Here is a 19,260-nt window from a genome sequence, read left to right as displayed (position 1 = left end):
TTCATTTAAACAGGGAGCACGTAATGGGCACTTTGCGCGACTGGACATACACATTTAGTACACGGAGTATGTGTGAATAACAGCGTGCTAATGAACAGATCAATTATAAACAGACTCCATTATATTTTTTTTTCAATAGACAAAGGGTTCTTTGAGTAAATTCGTCGGGAGGGAAAAAGAAATAGGATTTTGTATATTTTGTTTTTCTCGGAGAAGGACAACCCCGATCTGCTCCCGATAAGGGGCTTTCCCCTGAGCTAGTTATCTATCTTCTTTTGTTATTCTTGCTTGATAAACTTCGTAAGCCCGAAGGCATGGCGTCGTCAGCTATCGTGAGTACCTCGTATGCAGTACTGATGTGAACTGGTATACATATAGGTAGGTGGTGTCTGAGCCTTATTGCACATGACTATTAACTTGCTTGATATCCTGGGTAATTTCTCCGTCAGCCTTGCTATTTCTCGGGAGGATTTATTTATTTATTTCCGCCGTTCCGGTTTACCTGTCACATCATAAAATTTGTCTGATATTGAAAAAAGGAAAAATGATTACAAGTGATGGTTTTGATATTGCAACCGGTCTCATAGAGGGTTAGGCTTGGATAGCCGAGTTTCAGCTAGCTTTCTCTTGTCATAGTCTCGTACTTGCATTTATTCCCCCACATTCCCCCTTTCTGATTTCTTTTTTTCGTTTCTTCGGTTGTAGGCTTTGGGGGGGGGGGCAGATCTTACATGCTGTGCTGCTTTCTGCTGTGTGTGCGCGTGTGTGAAAGCCAACAAGAACATTTCTCTTGCAACTTGGTTGTTTTTCCTTTCTTTTTGTGATTTCCAAGGCAGGAACTCTGCTGGCCACGCTGACAAGTGATGGGATGGACTCAAACACGATGGCACGATTGATGGTAGAGGTGTGCTTATTGCATACATGTAGACAGCATAGCTCTTTGGATAGATAGAGTAATGTGCATGAAATGTGTATAGCAGGGTGTACTCAGAGTGAGTACATGTTGTTCATATATAATTATCACTGAATGTCTTTCCGCCATAATGGTCCACATGCGCTGGGCTTTAAGCGCTGATACGTGTATGTATCATAGGAATAGGTAGATATTGTGCATGTATGTATGTATGTATCTACTCTATGTACATGTAGTTCCTATCGCGAGTTGTTTTACTTCTTTTCTTTTGAGGGATATTCAAAACGCACATCTGAATTGCATACATGTACTCTACCCGGGGCAGGTAAGAAGAACCTGAAAATGACTTTTGATGGTAACAACCTCTGATTCGCGGCTGGCGAAAGGCTACACCAAATTGAGCACCTGCTTGCAGCTTGCATTTTCAGGTTCTTATTGCCTGCCCCGAGTACTCTACTCGTACTGTACCTACATTACATGTAACCAATACATGTATCTACATATACTTTCCATTGTAGCAATAAATAGGGAGAGCATGTAAATGACAGGCGCGTACTATCATCCCAGTCCATCAATTAGTAAGTCTATATTAGGTAGCACCGTACTATAGAGTAACAACTTTCAATGTAGTCGAGTCGCTTCTATGTTTCCTTCCATGGATCCAAGTAGCCATGATATGCCGTCCCTGCCAAATTAAACCTCCGATTACTTTTAACCATTCCCTCGCCTGAAAAGAAAAGAAGGGAACGCCCCCAAAAAATAAGAAATAAGAAAAAGCTAGAAAAAAATAAATTGTCCTTCGGCCGGAGGAAACGAGATCGTGCAAGGGCCACCCATCTACTTTCGTGCAGCAGCGGGGAGGGCGTTGAGTGATGGGTGATCGCGGATATTATTCCTTGGTATCCATCACTGTCTCGGGGAAGCGGGCACTCCTTTCGCCTGGGCCCAGATTCCCGCCCCCGCGTTCAAAGTTTGAAAAGAAGACTTTTCAGACTCATGCGCTGCAGAGATTGACATTCCTTGGCAAGCTGGAGAGCTGGGTTTCGTCTGATTTGATTTTCTGACACCTTTCTGGGTAAAACGTGCACCACTGGGACTACGAAACAAAATATCTCGATAGGAAAATCTTTGAAGAGCCCAGATGTGCGCATAACCTATGGTCCTCTGTGGGGGTACGACGGAGCAGTCCATGTCCTGCCAAAGGAGCATGATTTCTTCACGCGGCGCTCAAGCTTTATCTGCCTAAATGCAAGAGAGTTCATCCGATCAATATCGTATTGGACAGTTCAGATGCATAGGACGCTCTACCACTCTTTCTCTCTGTGGGTATATATGTAGGGACGTAAAGTAGTACGTAAAGTGGTAAGGCTATATGCGCCTCTATTAGAGGACGATACCTAAATAGGTACAATTAGGTCGTAAGTATGTACTGATGGCACCAGCAACCGCTCACTGGCTGCTTGTAATTTTCCCTCCTTTTTTCCTTATATGTTTGGATCGAGAAAATGTCTTGCATTGACTTGGATCTGGGGTGTGGAGGAGAGAGAGAGAGAACGGGTAGTTCCTGTTAATATTTATTTAGAGCAGTATGTAGTAGGGCTGAATGACCGCTCTGCTGGTGTTGGTATCCCTTGGACGTACGAGATATTTGGAGAATCTCTCTCATGCATTAGCGCGAATTGGCAGTCATGTGACCTAGAATTTGGCTGAGAAAGCGTCCGGGTAAGCAGTTTGCTGTATTTATCGGTCTTTGAAATACTCAGAGGTGCCAAAAACTTCGCAAGTTGCTGCTTTATTACAGTAAATCGTTTCCCAGATGGGCCACGCTAATGCATGAGAGAGATTCTCCAAATGTCTCGTACGTCCAAGGGATAGCCGTGTGAGAATAATAAAATGTCTCCACCCCATTGAGTTTTGAATGCCGGGCATGTAGGCAGATCACTCAACGGCATAAACACCTATGTAGGCATGACACCAGCCATTTTATGTCTATACGTGTACATAATACACCAACAAACCCGCTATATTTACAGAATGTAGCTACGATAGCAGCCCGGAGATCAAAGAAAACATATTTCCCGTTCTTGGCTTCTGGTTATACGACCTTCCCCCTATTTCCGAGGAGATGGTATTTCCAGTGGGATTTCCGGTGGGATTTCCGGTAGATTTCCGCAGGGTACTTTCCCCAGTTAGCGCTAGAGTAACGGATTGGATTTGCGTTGCTTGCTTTCAAGCATCATGAATCAAACCGAGAGAACAGACATCAGAATCCCTGTCCACATCATTCGCATTTGATACAACTGGCGAAAGAAGAAAAAAATAGAAAGGGCAAAAGAAAAAATGAATAGGAATTTTGCGTAATCAAAACGAATTATTAGTAGCAACATCAAAGACTCCTCTGTCCTCAACTACTATAATTAGTATCCCACAAAATGATATACTTTCATCTCGGTTTTCCGTGAGAGTCGGTACAGAGATTACGAGGCGCTTTATGGAGCTTGACGGAAGAGTACGATTTCCGATTGCTTGAAGTAACGTCTTGCATCTGTGTACCATTTGTTAGTTGTTTTATCCAGCCACAATTTCCCCATTACCAATTCACTGGAGCCCGGCCTGGAATTCAAAGGCTTGTGTACCCCCACGCCAAGAAGTCTCTCGCTTAGGTTGTAAAACGGGGAAGCACCAAAAGAAAACAAAATGGTGCAAGGAATCTGGTCAGTGAGAAAACAAACCTTCATCGATCAGTACTAAGCTTAGATAGTACCGGGTTGAGTACTTCTTGTTAACCTCGCGAAATGTGGGGGTCAAGTCAAACCCGCCAAGAAAAAGACGAATTGGAATAGTTTCGCCTACGATAAATGCAGCGTCAGCGATCGTGTTCAGAATCGGTAATAAGCTGCATAATGTGTAAGTGATGGCAATTACCTCGGGAAGGCGATCCATCCATAATCTAGATAATATATTAGGTTCGGTGTGTTGTCGAGTAAAATAGACCACATGGAATGTGGACTCACCTCAAACCTGACAAGTGTTTCGCTTTCATTGTACTGATTTGGTGCTGTCCCTGTAGTTTCCCTGCGAATAATGGATAACTCCATATGTTTAATCTTAAGTCGAACCAAAAGAAAATATATACGCCCGACAATGACATCTTTTAAATGATATTTCGACTTTGAATATTCGAACTCGATGTGAAGGCAGTCTTCGATTCCAACATCCATCTTGATCGAACTATTACTTTCTGGGGGCATGCGGTACGAGTATACCCAAATATCCTTCTCACGGATCACATCTGCCATCCTCCGCGAGACAGTGACCCGGATAAAGTAGCGAAGCTTGACATTGATGCCATTATAGGACTCGTACTGCTTCTCGACATTCTTGAATTCAAAATCGAATGTTTGTGGATGCTGGAGATCACCGGGGGCGGCAAGCTCTTGTCCTAATGATAGAAACTCATAGTGGTTTCCTCGATCAAAGAACATCTCTGAATTAAACACCCATAGATTCAGCACATGGTTCTTCTGCTAATGAGATTCGAAATAGAATACGCAAGCTCCGCATCGTAGGTGGAGGAAGGATACCCAACCTATTGTTCCGATGAATTGCACTTTGATGCCCGTATGTTCCAAACGCTTTCCATCTTTTGGCCTAATTGTCACTGCCCCCTTTACAGATTCGCCATCCTGGTATAGAGGGCATTTCTCTCGTCTATTCTTGTCCAACTTGACATCTACCATCTGCCGGCTATCGTCCCCATCATCAAGCCGAATGTCGATGTCCAGAGGAGTTGAGAAGAAGTAAGACATGGTAATTGAAGAATAAATTGTGGTCAGAGCAGAGATAGATGGATGTTTGAAGCTGTTGCTGTTGCAGTGATGCTTCTGTCACTGCTCTGGTTGATACCTTCCAACAGCCGTTCCTAGTCTTCCGAGGGATTTTTTTTCTTTCCGCAAGCCGTAGGGGTATGAGATTTCGATTCGATGCAGAGTTGATGATACGATGGCGGTGATGTCGTGTGTCTCCGTGTGCACACCTTGCTGTGTGAATAGCCGGCAAACTTCCTGAGTTGGCAGTCGTAGCTGTGTTTGTGTCCGGAAAGGGTGATTTTGGTCCGGGTAACCTTCTTGTATAACTTACTCTAGACGTACGTGTCATACCTGCATTGCTCTTCCAAGTGACACCCATTGTGGGGATAAACTAGTCCACCCATCCAACCCTTACCAGATTTGAGACCCGGTACACCACCACACACACATGTACTTCGGTATCAGGGGTAAGTGAGTAGAACGCGGCGGTTCATATTCGCGAGCAAAGCAGGAAAACTACAGCTTTAGCCACGCTGCCACGTTCTACTCACTTACCCTTGATACCAAAGTACCGTCGTTCACGGGGTATCGGCGGATACTGGGTGTTGGCGGATTGAAGCTAAAAATTGGCTTGGGTGTCTCTTTTTAGGCTTATCCGCCAACACCCAGTACCCGCCAATACCCCTTGAACGACAGTATCTGGGAGTCGACCCTTGGTGTTATTTAGTTACCCTCCCTCTTGTTCACTTACCACCATCAACTTCGCGCTTGGGGCGACTAGAAAGTACATACATACATGTACCGGGTATTGAGGGTAAGTGATCAGAATCTGATAAGTGAATGTTGCGGTGAATACATGTATTTGTCTTATCAGATTCTGATCACTTTTCGCTACACCCTAGTACTGCTTGGGATCGTCTTGCAGACCGGCGGGTACTCGATATGTAGAGCATGTGCACTATTCTACGACTCTACATGTATGTACCGATGGACCTATCATTAGTATCAAGTAAATGTGAGTACTACGTACATAGATGTAATGAGAGAAATCTCTTCTCTGAAGTACACTCTACTTATAACCAGCTAGATATATATATCTCAATAGGCATACCTAGCTACTTTTTAGGTGACGTCATTTAGTCAGGGTCCAGTCCAGCTGTTTTGAAAATTCTACTATGTAGATGTCTAGGACCCTGGGTAGAAATTTCTGGTTGAGATTATCTGGCTGCTCAGTGATCTGCAGATGTTCCAGGTTGACATCAATGGGATCAACTTCAGCTGCGGTGGTTCGGGGCCCTATATTGCCGACATACATACGTACATAGAGTACAATGATATCTCTGGTTCGCATATTTGAAACTCGTTGAGTAGTCCGGTCCCACATCATGTATGTTCTTCAGACGTACGTATTGCGGCGAGTGTGCACCAGTGACTTCAAGCCGTATGGACGGAACCAGCTTAGAGCGTGTACTTATGTATGTATGTGCAACACAATGAGGAGCATTTAACATGATTTATGGAGGAAGGCCTGTGTTTTAGTGTATGCACCCCAGGATTTGCATGCAAGGTAGCTGCGGCCAACTTAAGAAGCCAGATGAGCTGAAGCAAGATGGGGGCGTTGAGGCCAGAATGTGAACCACTTCTGAAGGGCCCTCGACAGGGCTTGCGAAAACCCTTCACACGGGTCTGTCTGTGGGGACCAGGGCCACCGAGTGATGCTCAAGCAACCGGAGAATCCAGTAGGTCGGTTTACGCCTCCGGTTGACTTCACAGGTAATGATCGAGTTGCCAAACCTGGTAGCCAACTCCCTTGTATACAATTTCTTCTTTAATGGGCCATCAAACTGATTTCCGATCGGCTCACTCCCTGCCCTCAATTACTAAAGGGGATTTCTCTGTGGGCCTACGGATACTGGTCCCCCCACAGTTTTTCTGCAGCAGGGATAGGTAATCCCACGGTTCTGACCGAGCACCTCCAATCCAATGTCGCGTTGTTCTCCTTGGGCGGATTCCACTCTTCCAGAAACACCCAACTGAACCAGGGGAGAAAATAGCTTTGATAATACCACCGGACAGGAGAAGGTCAGATTGAAAAGAACCAGAATTCTATCGGCACTAACGTTTGATCCGTCATCATACATTTGCAGTAACTCAGACATCAGACTTCATGTCACGCACGAGGCTCAACAGCGTGGATCACACAGAAAGCCCCACGAGTTAACTGCTATTCTGCGTGCACTGCATATGTAGAGGCATGTAATACGTTACATCGGGATGGATGGCACAGCAGAGTACTCTCAATAGGTGCTCTATGGGTGAAAGCTGAGCTTTGTGTAATAGGTACATGTTGCCCTGCTAAGTAGAGCGTTACTCTTAGATAGTAGGCGCTATCGGCCAGTCAAGGAGTGCATCACCTAGCAATTCTTGTCTGCTGAGACTGCTGCAACCCAATAAAAATAAGCCCCCCCAGTATAATCCCTGCTCCCTCCCGCGCTGCTGTTCCCCCACGCTTTTTTGTTCCACCATCCACTCACTCCAAACGTCCTCCCTGTCCTTTCCAGTATGTACAAAGTTCATTGAGGAAACTTTCTTTCACTCCCGAGTCCCGCTCTCTTTTGATTTGCTTCGTGATTCCGCACTACCCATTTGCAGGCTACCTCCTAGAGTGAGTTATTATTGAAATTTGGACCTGTCGTTTTTCTCCCCCTCTCACAGCAAGTACTAAAGTAGAGGAGATGAAAACGTATCTCCGTTAATTACTGCGCCCAGCGAGATGCCTCTGACTACCTAGTGCCTACCGCGCCCGCTCACCTACCTACTGCAAAAGCCGCAAAGAGGAACCCCCGGTGGCGTGCGGGGTTGGGAGAGGAGGGGGTTGAGGGAGTTGATGTAGGGAATGGAAAAAGCTGTGGGTTCGTACATACGGCATTTCCGCTTGGACCGGCGGGACCTGGGAACACTGCGAGTCGGAGTCCTAAGCCCGGGCTCTTGATTTTTTTTTTTTCTCTCTCTTCCACTCACCAAGCTGGCTGGAGCAACTTGCTTTTTTCCCGCGTGACTTGCGAGACAACCTACTACGTACTTGGAATCACCCAGGATAGACATGGATCAAGACAGGTTGGTGAAGGAGGTTGAGTGGCAGTGGAACTGAGTGGCCAGCTAACCGCAAATGAACATATTCATCCTACCAGGCACCATCTACAAGTATTTAAAGCTTCAGACAGCCCGCCGGTTTTGGGGGACTCTTAGTTATACGCTAAGCAAATCAAATCAACAATTCAAAATCTACCCAGCCATTGCATCATATCTGCTCTTCCTATATAAGCATTGCTTTCACCCATTCCTCAGCCTCTCTTCCTTCTTAAACTTGACCTTTTATCAAAAACCAGTTCACCACTACTCACATCAAAATCCTCAACATGCTCACCTACGGAGACAGATCTGATTCAGTTGTTTCGCCAAAGCCATCCGCTGCACACCTCCTAGGGAACATCCATTCCATGACAACTGAGCAACAAGTTCGTCATATTTGGATTATCACTGGCCCTGCCGGCTGCGGAAAATCAACAGTTGCCCAATTTATAGCAAAACAGCTCAATCTTCGCTTCATTGAAGGGGATGATGTCAGTAGACCTTATTCTCAATAATCCTGGTGTAATATCTAGCTAATAAGTCTTCTACAGTTCCACCCTAAATCAAATGTTGACAAGATGGCGAACGGTATTCCCTTGACCGATGACGACCGTTGGGATTGGCTTGAGACTCTACGGAACAAGGCTGTCGAGGAACTTGAACGAGGAGCTGAGGGCTGTGTTGTCACCTGCTCCTGCCTCAAGCGCCGATATCGCGATGTGATTCGAATTGCCGGTCGGGAAGCGGACGATGTTGCCGTTCGCTTTGTCTACTTGGCAGCTAGCGAAGAGCTATTGCTCTCCCGAGTCCGCGCTCGCAAGGACCACTTCATGAAGGACGACATGGTTCACAGCCAGTTTACCGCCCTCGAAGAACCAGACGAAACCGAGGTGGACGTTGTTCATGTTGATGTCAGCGGTACTCCTTCCCAAGTACAAAGTCTGGCGCTGCAAAAGGTCCAAGAATGCATGGAATCGGATTAGCATCTGGCTTTTTTTCCTTTTTTTTCCTTTTTTTTCCTCTTCCTTTTTTCTTTCGTGGATGGGGTTTAAGGATTGTATTTATCGTGTTTTATCTTCTATTATTTCCTACCTTGGGGGGTTCCTATGTCCTATAAAGCAGCGTTTGCATTTTGTCTACTTTTGGGGAGTGATCCTGGTGTTCTTCATATTTATTAATGGATTTGTATTCACAGTTCGCGTTCTAGGGGTCAGACTTCATGGTTGAATTAGGGAGTAAAATAAGCTGTTTTTCTTATTTTCTTTTGGTCTTTGGTTTTCTTTATCATAAATCGATGATATTTCTCTCTCTAAATAATGCATGCATGTTATTGTACTACCTACATTCTGTAATTCACCCAAAATGAGATGATCAATTGATCCGACCAAAAGAAAATTTAGAGATTAAACTGTGGGGTACACATGTATCGTTATCGACACATGCGTGGATGAAAATCTAGGGTTCTCTCGGGGAAGCGGTTTATCACTCCGTTTGAGTTGAAATATTGATAGGTAGATCGTCATCACGTCCAATTCTGAATAGGACGGTGCTGAGCCCTGGTACTAACTGTTGAACGACATTTAAGCGACTACCTATGTATGTCTATTAATTCCCCTGTGACGTTGATATCAAATAAAACCGTAAGATACGATAGATACTTAGACACCTATCGGTTGGCGTTGCAAAAGAGACCCCCCTTCTCCTCAAAATAGTTGCTCAGCCAAACACTCCAATCAGCATGCGTCGCGTCCGGAAAAATGAAGTAGAGACGCAAGATGCACGCCAACGTCGTCGAAGTAACAAGCGCTCGCTGCGGATCAAAATTACAACGCAGTACCCCCCACGAATATATGGACAGGGGATCCACTTTTGGGGCCAATAGTTGTCCGTGTGGGGTATGGGTGATTGGCATGTTAGAAGATGGAAATTTCTTGCGAGTGATCCTCTAAAGTAGGGATGATGGGATTTTCGTGCATTGCATAAAAAAAGGAAGAGCGAAAAAAAAAGTATGTTGAGTAACTACAAGGTACATACATGGTACATAGTCTAACGTGCTCTGCATACCTGAACTGCCTCTCAGAAGTGTGAGGCGAACCGCTTGCATAGTGCTGGTCAGCTGGCCACAAGAAGGAAATTCCAAAACGTAGATATTGGAGCCATTTGAATTGCATTGGGCTTCTACAATTGAGGTTCGCCACGATACAAGTCCTGTTTGTAATCCAGGCACGAGATATCAAACGAGGCTGACTGACGAAGTTTACCACGAGACCAGTGTTAAGACTGTTCGCGGTATGCGAAGCCGGAAGAGTCCAACAAAACCGAAATGATTGCCAAGGTCATCTTAAAGCTCGAGCCCCCACCTCGATTTGTAGCCAATGGTGTCTATAATCTTGGTAAAGAAAAATGTCCCAGCAGAAAAACGGCCTAGAATCTGGAGGCGCTGATTTATCCCAACGTCATCCTCTTTGGTTTTCATTTACTTGTGACTGCGGTGTATTCTTTTTTAACTCAGCCGAGTGATTATCTATGATTTTGAAGAGGTTAACATTAAACACACATGCACTGTCTATTTCGAGCTCGAGGATCCACGAAAAAACCTTGCCCCACAAAGCAAAAAATAATGCCCGCGATGATAAAAGCCAGCTACAAAAACACTTAATCTATTTTCACGACTACAGGTGTGCTCCGAAGCTATTATATAGGGAGAATTAAGCTATATTACCATCAACAAACATGCTTAAAACATTATTCTTCGCAATGATATCCCCGCATCTAAATAGAAAACCCATCGATTTACCGTGTCTCATTAAATTCCACCACCTTGAATAGGTCCACTTAACGGATGGGCTGATTATTTCAACCTGGCCATCATTAACTCAGGCTCCTCCAGGAAGGACTTGACCAGGGCTGCCATTCTTGCCATAGTTGCACCATCAACTACCCGGTGGTCCGCCGACCATGAAAAGTTAATGATTGTTTTGGGGACTACAGTGCCTTTATGATCAAAGGCAGGAACCGTCTGTGCGCGGCCCATACCCAGAATTGCCACCTCGCTGGGAACAATCACTGGGGCCACAACGGTACCCCCAATGTTTCCAATATTGCTCAGGGTGATCGTTCCGCCTTGCAAATCAGCTGGAGAGAGTTTTCCTTCAGCTCCAGCTGCTTGGAGTCTTCTTAACTCAGCTGCGATCTCCAAAATGCTTAGACTTCTGACGTTCTTTATGTTTGGTACGATAAGGCCAATAGGCGTATCCATAGCAACTCCAATGTTGTGTTGGGGACGTAATACCAGTTGCGGTTTCTCGTCGTCAGTATCAAGGCGGCTGTTGATGATAGGGTAGGACTCGAGGGCTTGAGAAACGGCCTTGATGATAAATGGCATGTAAGATATTTTATGCACCACCGAATCTTTACCCAGAGATGTGTTGATGGCAGTTCGAGCTCGCACAAGAGGATCTAGATGAATCTCGTCGGAGTAAAGAAAATGTGGAATCGACAAGCTTTTGGTCATTGTCTTAAACATCATGGTTTGAATAGGTGTAAGAGCCACCTTCTGTTCTTCAGCCACTGGAATCGTCCCAGGGATATCAGCCATTGGCCGGGGCGGCAGTTCTCCAGAATCCCGACGCTTCTTGAATGCCACGACATCTTCTTTCAGCACCCGTCCATCCTTTCCGGTGCCCGAAACCTGAGTTATGTCAACACCGTGCTCTTTCGCCGAATGCCTTACTGCCGGTGTTGCGAGTGACGCATGTCTTCCCGAAGGCTGTGTTAGGATTGCTTCATGCGACGACTGCTGTGGTTCTGCTGTCTTTGTTTCAGAGATAGCTTCAAGTTCAGCTGACCCAAGCTGTGATGTGTCGTTTATTTCTCCTGGAATATCGATATCAACAAGTGGCTAGGTTTGAGGGAAACTTATTAGCTAGCTAATTAGGAAAATATAGGAGGAGAACCAAACACCTTTCCAACTATCGCCATATCCCCTGCTTCGTAGTGGAGCTTTTTAATCACACCATCGAATCGCGAAGTGATCTATTAGGATAGTAATATTAGAAATGCATCCGATATCCCCTGCAGGATATAACCAAAGAGATTTCTTACTTCTACCGAAGCCTTATCACTCTGGACCTCGCATAGCTTATCGAATTGCTCTACCCTTGCTCCCGCCTCAACGAACCATTGTATAACCTCACATTCTCGTATTCCTATATAGACACACTCATTGTCACCAAAGAAATTCAAAAACAACAAACAATTTTGTAGAAACAAATACGAGAACGGATGGACAAACCTTCACCGATATCCGCCAATAGAAATGGTTTTACCTCTTGCAATCCCATAGATGAACTGAACTTTCTGATATTCAATGACTGCGGTAATAGCCTTCGACGCTGCAGTAGCTGCACGGACAGCCGAGGCCTAGCCATAATATTAAAGCCAGTGATGACATTGATGCTTAAGGGGGGTGTCCGGATTGATTTGAGGGCGTAACTTAATTTCATCTCAGCGAAGAAGAGATGAAGTAAATTAAAAATTGATATAGTTGTATGAAGGGACGATACACGAGTGCCTTCCCTGATACTTGTAGGAGTGGACCTCAATGGTATCGGCGGGGTTTGTTATAGAAGCCGCTTCTAGCCGGTTGACTACCGGTAGCTTTTTGTGGGGGGATGCAGGCACTGTTTCAGGTGCATGACCCAGCGTTCGAATAAATACCCGAAGCCACGTGAGAGAATCGGTCTGTTACGGGGGGTTTTTTTTATTGAGCTTTTTCTATTCTGTTCTCTTAAAATGTGAGAGAGGTTGGAGGAATGGAGGACAGCTTTTCTGCCTACATAAAATCTTACTTTTCTGCCTCAAGGGGTAAATACATGCACCCAGCGGAACAAAACGGAGGGACAGGAAATTAATTTAGAAAAGGAAGCCTGACAAAAAACCCAGAAGCAGAACAAAACAGCATAATAAAATACCCCCAAATTAGAAGAAAGAAGATTTCCGCTCCGGCCTGACACCAACTGTACACCCACAATGATGAGATAAGAAGAAACTAAAAGAACAAAATTTGTCAAATGTACGCCGTGATGTGCCCACTTACTGCCATACCGTCCACAGAGGTAAAAGGATAATGTAGAACAGATAACATATAAACCCACTAGTAAAAAAAATAAAGAAATGAATAAAGGGGAGAATATCACTCGGCCCATACTGGACGAATATGATAGGTAGCTTGGATGGAGCGAGAAGGAGACAGAGGGGAACGCAAAGAGCAGCAAAATGACTCCCCCCTGTCCTATTTAAACACAAAAAGGCCGTTTCACGTTCAACAATCACACCTGCATTAGTCGTATTAATCGCCATTCTGTCTGGCCGCACCCTCTGTGCTTTGCGCCAATTTCCCGAAGAACTCGGCCAGCGATTCCCAAGGCTTCTCATGATGAGGCCAAAAACGCCAGGCAATGTACCTAAAATTTGTTAGTTACATTACCAGACTATTTGATAATGAACTTACCAGAGGTCTCTGTACTCTGTTGTCCCTTTTTTCTCGATGGTATTGATAAATTTTCCTACGGCAAGAAGTCCTTCTTTCAAAACTTTAAGTCTCATGTTCTTGTCGAGCTTCTTTACGTTCTCCAGCTCCCTTAGTTTGCTACGAACAGGCCGTAGTTTTTTTCTGCAATGTCTTAGCTCCAAATTTGTAGACAGTATTGTTACTAGGAATCCTTACCCTAGCCGCAAATTCAGCCGCAGTGAGCGGTCTCTTCTCTTCAGAAATCTCTCCATTTTGCTGTTCCTCTTTCTTAGGAGAGGCTTGCAGTGAGCTTTTCGATTTCCTCCTTTCTCTGTCGCCTGCCTCTTCGAGCCTGTGTCGCTTGGTAGACGATTCCTTTTTTTCCGATGATCGGTGTTTCTCTGGTGACCGATGCTTCTCTGTCACTATGACAGTTGATTTGTACTTGTAGCGTTTAGGATTCGGTGCAGGAGAAGCAGAAGCAGATATTCTGTCTTTCTTGCTAATTCGATCGACAGCCGATACACCATTTCGTTTTGGGTGTCTTGAATTCGTATCCGGTGATCTCCTATGTGACTGATTCGTAGGCGCATCACCTCCAAAACGCTCCCTTAGAACACTGAGCAGATAATCAGCCCTCCGAACAAGATGGACTGCGCCAGGCGATTTAGCAGTAGATTCGGCTCTCCCCCTCTCTTCCTTTTTATCGACGCGATGTTCTTCAAGGAAAAATTTGCCCTGCATATCAAGCTCGGGATCGTCACGAATCGCAACCCAGGCACCATAACCATGTTTGGCGATACCGACGCATAGCATGGCATCTTCACGAGCGCCCCATTCACAAGACCAGTTGTGCACCGACTTGACATCATTAATGCGGAATTTCGACCGGTCCGGGCAGAGGGAGACGGCTTTTCGAAGATCCTTCAACTCTTTAGGCCGTTGAACAATTGTCTCGGCGTTCAGTTTCTTAGTGCCTTTGTAATCGAATAATATCGCTTTCTTTTCCTTCTTTCCGATACCGTCATCGAATGTTGACCGATGCCTTTGGATTTCGACCTCACTTAGCGCGACTAAGTCAGCAATCGTTGATTTGATCACATCCGGGTCGCGATTAGTTAATCCAGAGTCATTGATGATATCGTTCCAGCACTCATCAAGGCAGCCGTAACGACCATAAGCCCTGTAGAGATTCCTGATTTCACGCTCGTTTAGAGGCCTCATAGGATCTTCGTCAGGCTCATCATCACTGTAATCAATTCTTGCAGCTGAAAGCTCCTTTGCCCGCCGCTTGGCCGACCGACCTTCCGGCTCGCCATTTGCAATACCCCTGCGCTTGCGTTTTGTGCTCATCTCAATCTGTTCGTTGAGAAACTCCTCCTCCTAAATTTTAAATATTAGCCAGAGCATACAAAAATAGAAGAAAAAGATATTACCTCTTGAACCTTTTCCGCACCCTTGATCGCGTCCAATTCCTCTTTCGGGATGATATCGTCCCAAGACACTTCCGCCTTGAAATCTGTAACTTCAAACTGCTTCAAGAAATCATCGCCTCCTTCTCCGCCTAAACCAGGCTCCACTTGGGTAATATGGTCTTCTGCATTAAGCAAGATGTCATCGATTTTCAGTTCCTCGAGCTTTTTCTGGTTATCCGTGGCTTCAAACATTTTGGAAGCACGTGCCTTGATGAAAATTAGTCTATACCCGATCAATTCTAAGGGTTATTCATACTTTAAGGATAGCAGAAAGTTCTGCAGATTCTAATTTATCCTTCTTTTTGACCTTATCCGTAATACCTTTATCGGTGACGCCAAGAGAGATGACCAAGTGCTCCAGGATCATCTTATTCCGAGCACGCTCTAGAACTTCTTCTTCAATGGTATCTAAAAGATAGACGGTTATTTATCATTTTCAGGTTAAGGGTGATAGAGGTAATTACTTTTAGATACTAGCCTGTAAACCATAACATGTGATTTCTGCCCAATACGATGGGCACGAGCCATAGCTTGCAAATCTGCTTGGGGATTCCAATCTGAATCGAAAAGAACAACCGTATCTGCTGTCATCAAGTTTATACCAAGCCCTCCAGCTCGAGTACTGAGTAAAAAGCAAAAATCCGGGCTATCCCTGGCATTAAAATGATCAATCGCGATCCGACGAGGTCCAGCAGCTATTGTACCATCAAGACGTTGATAAGCATATCCCTTGAGATTTAAATAGTCTGCTAAGATATCTAGCATTTGAACCATTTGACTGAAGATCAAAACACGATGGTTATCCGCTTTGAGTTTTGTAAGCAATTGATCAAGGAGAACCATTTTGCCACTGCTCATGATCAAAGCTTTTAGGACATCTTCGCGTTTGGTACTGCCTTGTAGTATTCGATCCTCTGCGGATGGGAACATAAACGGGTGATTACTAGCCTTCTTCAGTTCCATGACGATATTTAATAACGACTGTTTCGGTCCTGTGGCTCCAGCATTCAAAGCTGCGTAATTCCGGGTAATGATATTCTTATAATATTCCGTCTGGATATCTGAGAGTTCGACACGAATGATCTTTTCTGTCTTTCCCGGGAGTGATTTCTCAACAGATTTTTTGACCCGCCGAAGCATATAGGGCTTTAAGGTTTCTTGTAACGCTTCGATCTGTCGGGCAGCATCTGCAGATTGCAGATCAACATCGTTATCGATTTGAATCCTCCCAGGCATGAGAAAGTCTACTAGCGCCCCCAGTTCTTTCAGGTTATTCTGCAAGGGAGTACCAGTGATAAGTAAACGACTTGGTGCCTTGAAGTCGTTCAACTTATCATAGAGGGCAGAGTCCTTGTTCTTGAGTCGATGAGCTTCATCAACTGCAAGAAATTGCCATTTGATCTGCTGCAGAATATTGGCGTCGTTTAGGATGTACTCATAAGTGGTGACCATACAATTAAACTTAGTCTTCTTGGGATTCCCATCGACAAACATCTCATATTCGCGCAATACTTCTCGTGCCTTACCAGAACCAGTATAAACGATAAAGTTCATATCCGGCGCCCAGTTCTCAAGTGTTTCGGCCCAAGAAGGGACAGTAGATAACGGTACTACAACTAAGAATGGACCATGCTGAGCCCGATCGTGTCGAAGCTGAAGTTTGCACCAATCAGTCTATGTTATGAAACGTAGATAGGACTCCTCGGCTGCCTACCCAACTCATAAAAGCCACTGTCTGAACTGTTTTCCCCAGTCCCATCTCGTCTGCAAGTATACCGTTATTGCCCTTTGTCCAATTATATGCTAACCAGTTGAGGCCCTTCATTTGAAAGTCCCGTAGTTCGCCGCCCTTGATATAGTTTGGCTGAGCATCAAGTTTTTGGTAACTCCGGCGAGTGCCCGTATCAGTTTCGGACTTTTTTGATAAGGGTATAGAATTTGTTCGATCCCAGTATTTATCGATTTGTTCTTGGGCAATTTTAGAAACGAGGTCCTCGTCCTCCCATGTACAACAATCGTATGAAAGACGTTTCCCTATAGCCATTGAATTAACACGATGAGACGGCTCGCGTAGAGAAAAGGGACTTCAAACACTTTATCATATACTGTAACCCCTCGCCATGATTTTGGTGGCCAATGACCCTCTCCACGATAACATACTCTGCAATTGCGTCACGTTCACGTTCACGATCAAGATCCATCGCCTCGATTTCTTCTCTTGTTGTGTTCGAGCTGATCCGCATATAGTAATCTTGTTCAACTACCTTTCTCATGTAGTTATCTAATTTCCTTATTCCTTTATAATCGACTAAGTTTTCATATAACTCCCATGTTGCGTGATAATGTGAAAGCCCTTGCCATTTTATCTACTTGAGTTTAGCATTGAATATTAAATAACATGGCTCAGAATCGTAGAAAGGGCTTACATGGAACTCAAGATCAGCACGCTTGTAAAGAGGTTTTGAGGTATCTAGATCTTGTTAGAGATGAAAATAGAGGTTTCGGGGTAAGAATATACCTATGCCCTCTCGGGGTCTGTGATCTAGAATAAGATCTATCCCAGGACCAGCATCTGGCTCTGGCTCCAGATACTCATATCCCGGGGTAGCATCCTCCTCAAAGTCATCTTCATCATCCTCATTATAGTTCGTCACCCTCCCAGCTCGACGAGTGGAGAAACGAACTTCGGCTGGAGGGGTATCATTGGTAGTAGCTGCGACGCGTCGTCTCTTTTTGCGTGACTTGTGGGAAGGGCGGACTCCGTACTCATCCTCGCTTTCATCTTCATCGGTTGAGTTGTACTCATGCACAGGCGAAGGAAGCTTAGATGCTGAATAATAGGGTCAGTACAGTCTCTTTTCCGGTGGTAATCTTGGGAGCGCTAACATTTAGATGGTTTTGTGGGGGCAGGCTTCCGCCTTTTACGTGAACGGCTGCTTTTTGGTTCCGAGTCATCTGACTCTGAACTAGAGGTATCAATCTGTCAAATATATTAGATGCGTTTTTCAGGCCCACTCAAGGCATGCCATAGGATCAGCAGGGAAGAGGATGGTTACAGTCAGTCGTGCAGTCGGGCGAGCTCGTTCCTAGAAGTAATTGGTCAATATGATGTACTATATGATGGTTTAGACAAGAATTACACTTCTGCGTAGGCCATATAGGTCTGGATTCTCGTTGTAATCATCCGCAACTCTAATCTTGGTAGTCTTCCGTGACTCTTTCGCAGACTTCACTGTACTTTCGTACCCATTGTCCTCAACTGGCTCCTCAAGCGGCGTTTCTATTTCGTAATCTCCATCTTCCGATTGACCTTCTACATCATCATCTGACGAATTGTCCGAGCTCACTTCTTCGTCATCGTCATGATTCGATTCGGGAGTCGAGGCCGACTCCTGTTGTGGTGTATGCTCCTCTTCTGCATCTGACAAGCCAGCCTCGCTTTCCGAAGAGTTTTCCGGACTAGATGCATGGTTTACAATAGGGTACGAGGTGTCCGGAGGGGACGTGACGAAACTTGGGTCGTCCGGGGGAGACGGGATAACCACGCTACCTTCTGTAATTGGACGTCAGCACCATTATCAGGCCCACAAGACACCTAGAAAGCAGCGGAAAGCTGCCAGAGGTCATCACGAGTAAGGCGACAAAAACGATTGCATCAGACAGAAGATGGAGGCACTAGACGAGGCAGGAAGAGGTTTCGGGGATGCAGGACTCGATGTTGATGATAGCTCAAGATGGAAGGTAGCGGGGGGTAAAAGAAGTCTTGGAAAGGCTACAGGTAAAAACGAAAGATGAAAGCGGGATAGTAATGTCACCTGCTTCAGCAGGCACGTTTTGAGGGGTGGCATGCAAGGGAATGGCCATCGGGTACCTTTGGGGATAGATTCAAGATGGAGGGACGAGCGAGCGGGATGCACGAGGATGACAAGAATTTTTGCAACAACAACGCGCGAAACACGATAGGAAAAAAAGGAGACCCACCAGACATGATTTGCAGCTCGACTAGACGATCCGAATATAAATACGGTATCGCTATGGCGCACTTTATGGGGAGAGGATATTTCGTGCGAGGTTGCAGGTGGTTGGGTGATGAAGGACGGTGGGAGGTTGTGGTGGTTGCGGGAAGGAGTTGTGGGGGTTAGGGTGGGCGACCGACGTAGGTATGTACTGTACCCAGCAGCTGGGTGAAGAGCGACGACGGGGGGAAGGGGAGGAGCAACAGAGCAACTGTACCAGGAGCAGCAGGAGAGAGACGGGCACTAACCAATGCCAGGACCTGATATCTGAGTCAGCAGAATTCTATGCTCATATCAGCCGCATCTTATCAGATTAGATCACACTGTCTCTCCTCTCCACATGTATGTACACAGGGATCACCCACCACCATGTACTCTAGTGAGTACATTTTATCCAAGCTTA

The 19,260-nt window shown here is 45.3% G+C and overlaps 4 protein-coding genes across 4 annotated transcripts; 1 reads left to right on the top strand and 3 right to left on the bottom strand.

The window, feature by feature from the left end:
• Nucleotides 1-3,402: 3,402 nt before the first annotated feature.
• On the bottom strand, nt 3,403-4,722 carry LAJ45_07406 (uncharacterized protein; the record flags this gene model as incomplete). Its single annotated transcript, XM_046116964.1, has 5 exons — nt 3,403-3,458; nt 3,646-3,762; nt 3,839-3,863; nt 3,928-4,400; nt 4,503-4,722. The coding sequence occupies 5 exons, from the start codon at nt 4,720-4,722 to the stop codon at nt 3,403-3,405; spliced, it is 891 nt and encodes a 296-aa protein (XP_045969999.1).
• A 3,419-nt stretch (nt 4,723-8,141) lies between these two features.
• Nucleotides 8,142-8,837, top strand: LAJ45_07405 (uncharacterized protein; the record flags this gene model as incomplete). The annotated part of the gene is made up of 2 exons (XM_046116963.1): nt 8,142-8,345; nt 8,406-8,837. 2 exons carry the CDS (start codon nt 8,142-8,144, stop codon nt 8,835-8,837), a joined length of 636 nt encoding a protein of 211 aa, XP_045969998.1.
• Nucleotides 8,838-10,705: 1,868 nt separating this feature from the next.
• Nucleotides 10,706-12,359, bottom strand: LAJ45_07404 (uncharacterized protein; the record flags this gene model as incomplete). Its single annotated transcript, XM_046116962.1, has 4 exons — nt 10,706-11,755; nt 11,818-11,889; nt 11,959-12,062; nt 12,149-12,359. 4 exons carry the CDS (start codon nt 12,357-12,359, stop codon nt 10,706-10,708), a joined length of 1,437 nt encoding a protein of 478 aa, XP_045969997.1.
• Nucleotides 12,360-13,204: 845 nt separating this feature from the next.
• LAJ45_07403 (uncharacterized protein) lies at nt 13,205-18,829 on the bottom strand (the record flags this gene model as incomplete). The annotated part of the gene is made up of 15 exons (XM_046116961.1): nt 13,205-13,319; nt 13,367-13,448; nt 13,513-13,528; nt 13,583-14,749; nt 14,803-15,048; nt 15,098-15,249; nt 15,306-16,494; nt 16,556-16,875; nt 16,934-17,207; nt 17,268-17,311; nt 17,360-17,671; nt 17,728-17,821; nt 17,898-17,927; nt 17,982-18,394; nt 18,823-18,829. The coding sequence occupies 15 exons, from the start codon at nt 18,827-18,829 to the stop codon at nt 13,205-13,207; spliced, it is 4,461 nt and encodes a 1,486-aa protein (XP_045969996.1).
• Nucleotides 18,830-19,260: the final 431 nt, after the last annotated feature.

This window comes from Morchella importuna (assembly GCF_003444635.1).
Source record: "Morchella importuna strain M04M26 chromosome Unknown Morimp01GS023, whole genome shotgun sequence".
In the NCBI taxonomy this organism is placed as follows: Eukaryota; Fungi; Ascomycota; class Pezizomycetes; order Pezizales; family Morchellaceae; genus Morchella; species Morchella importuna.
This window is presented reverse-complemented; position numbering and strand designations above follow the sequence as displayed.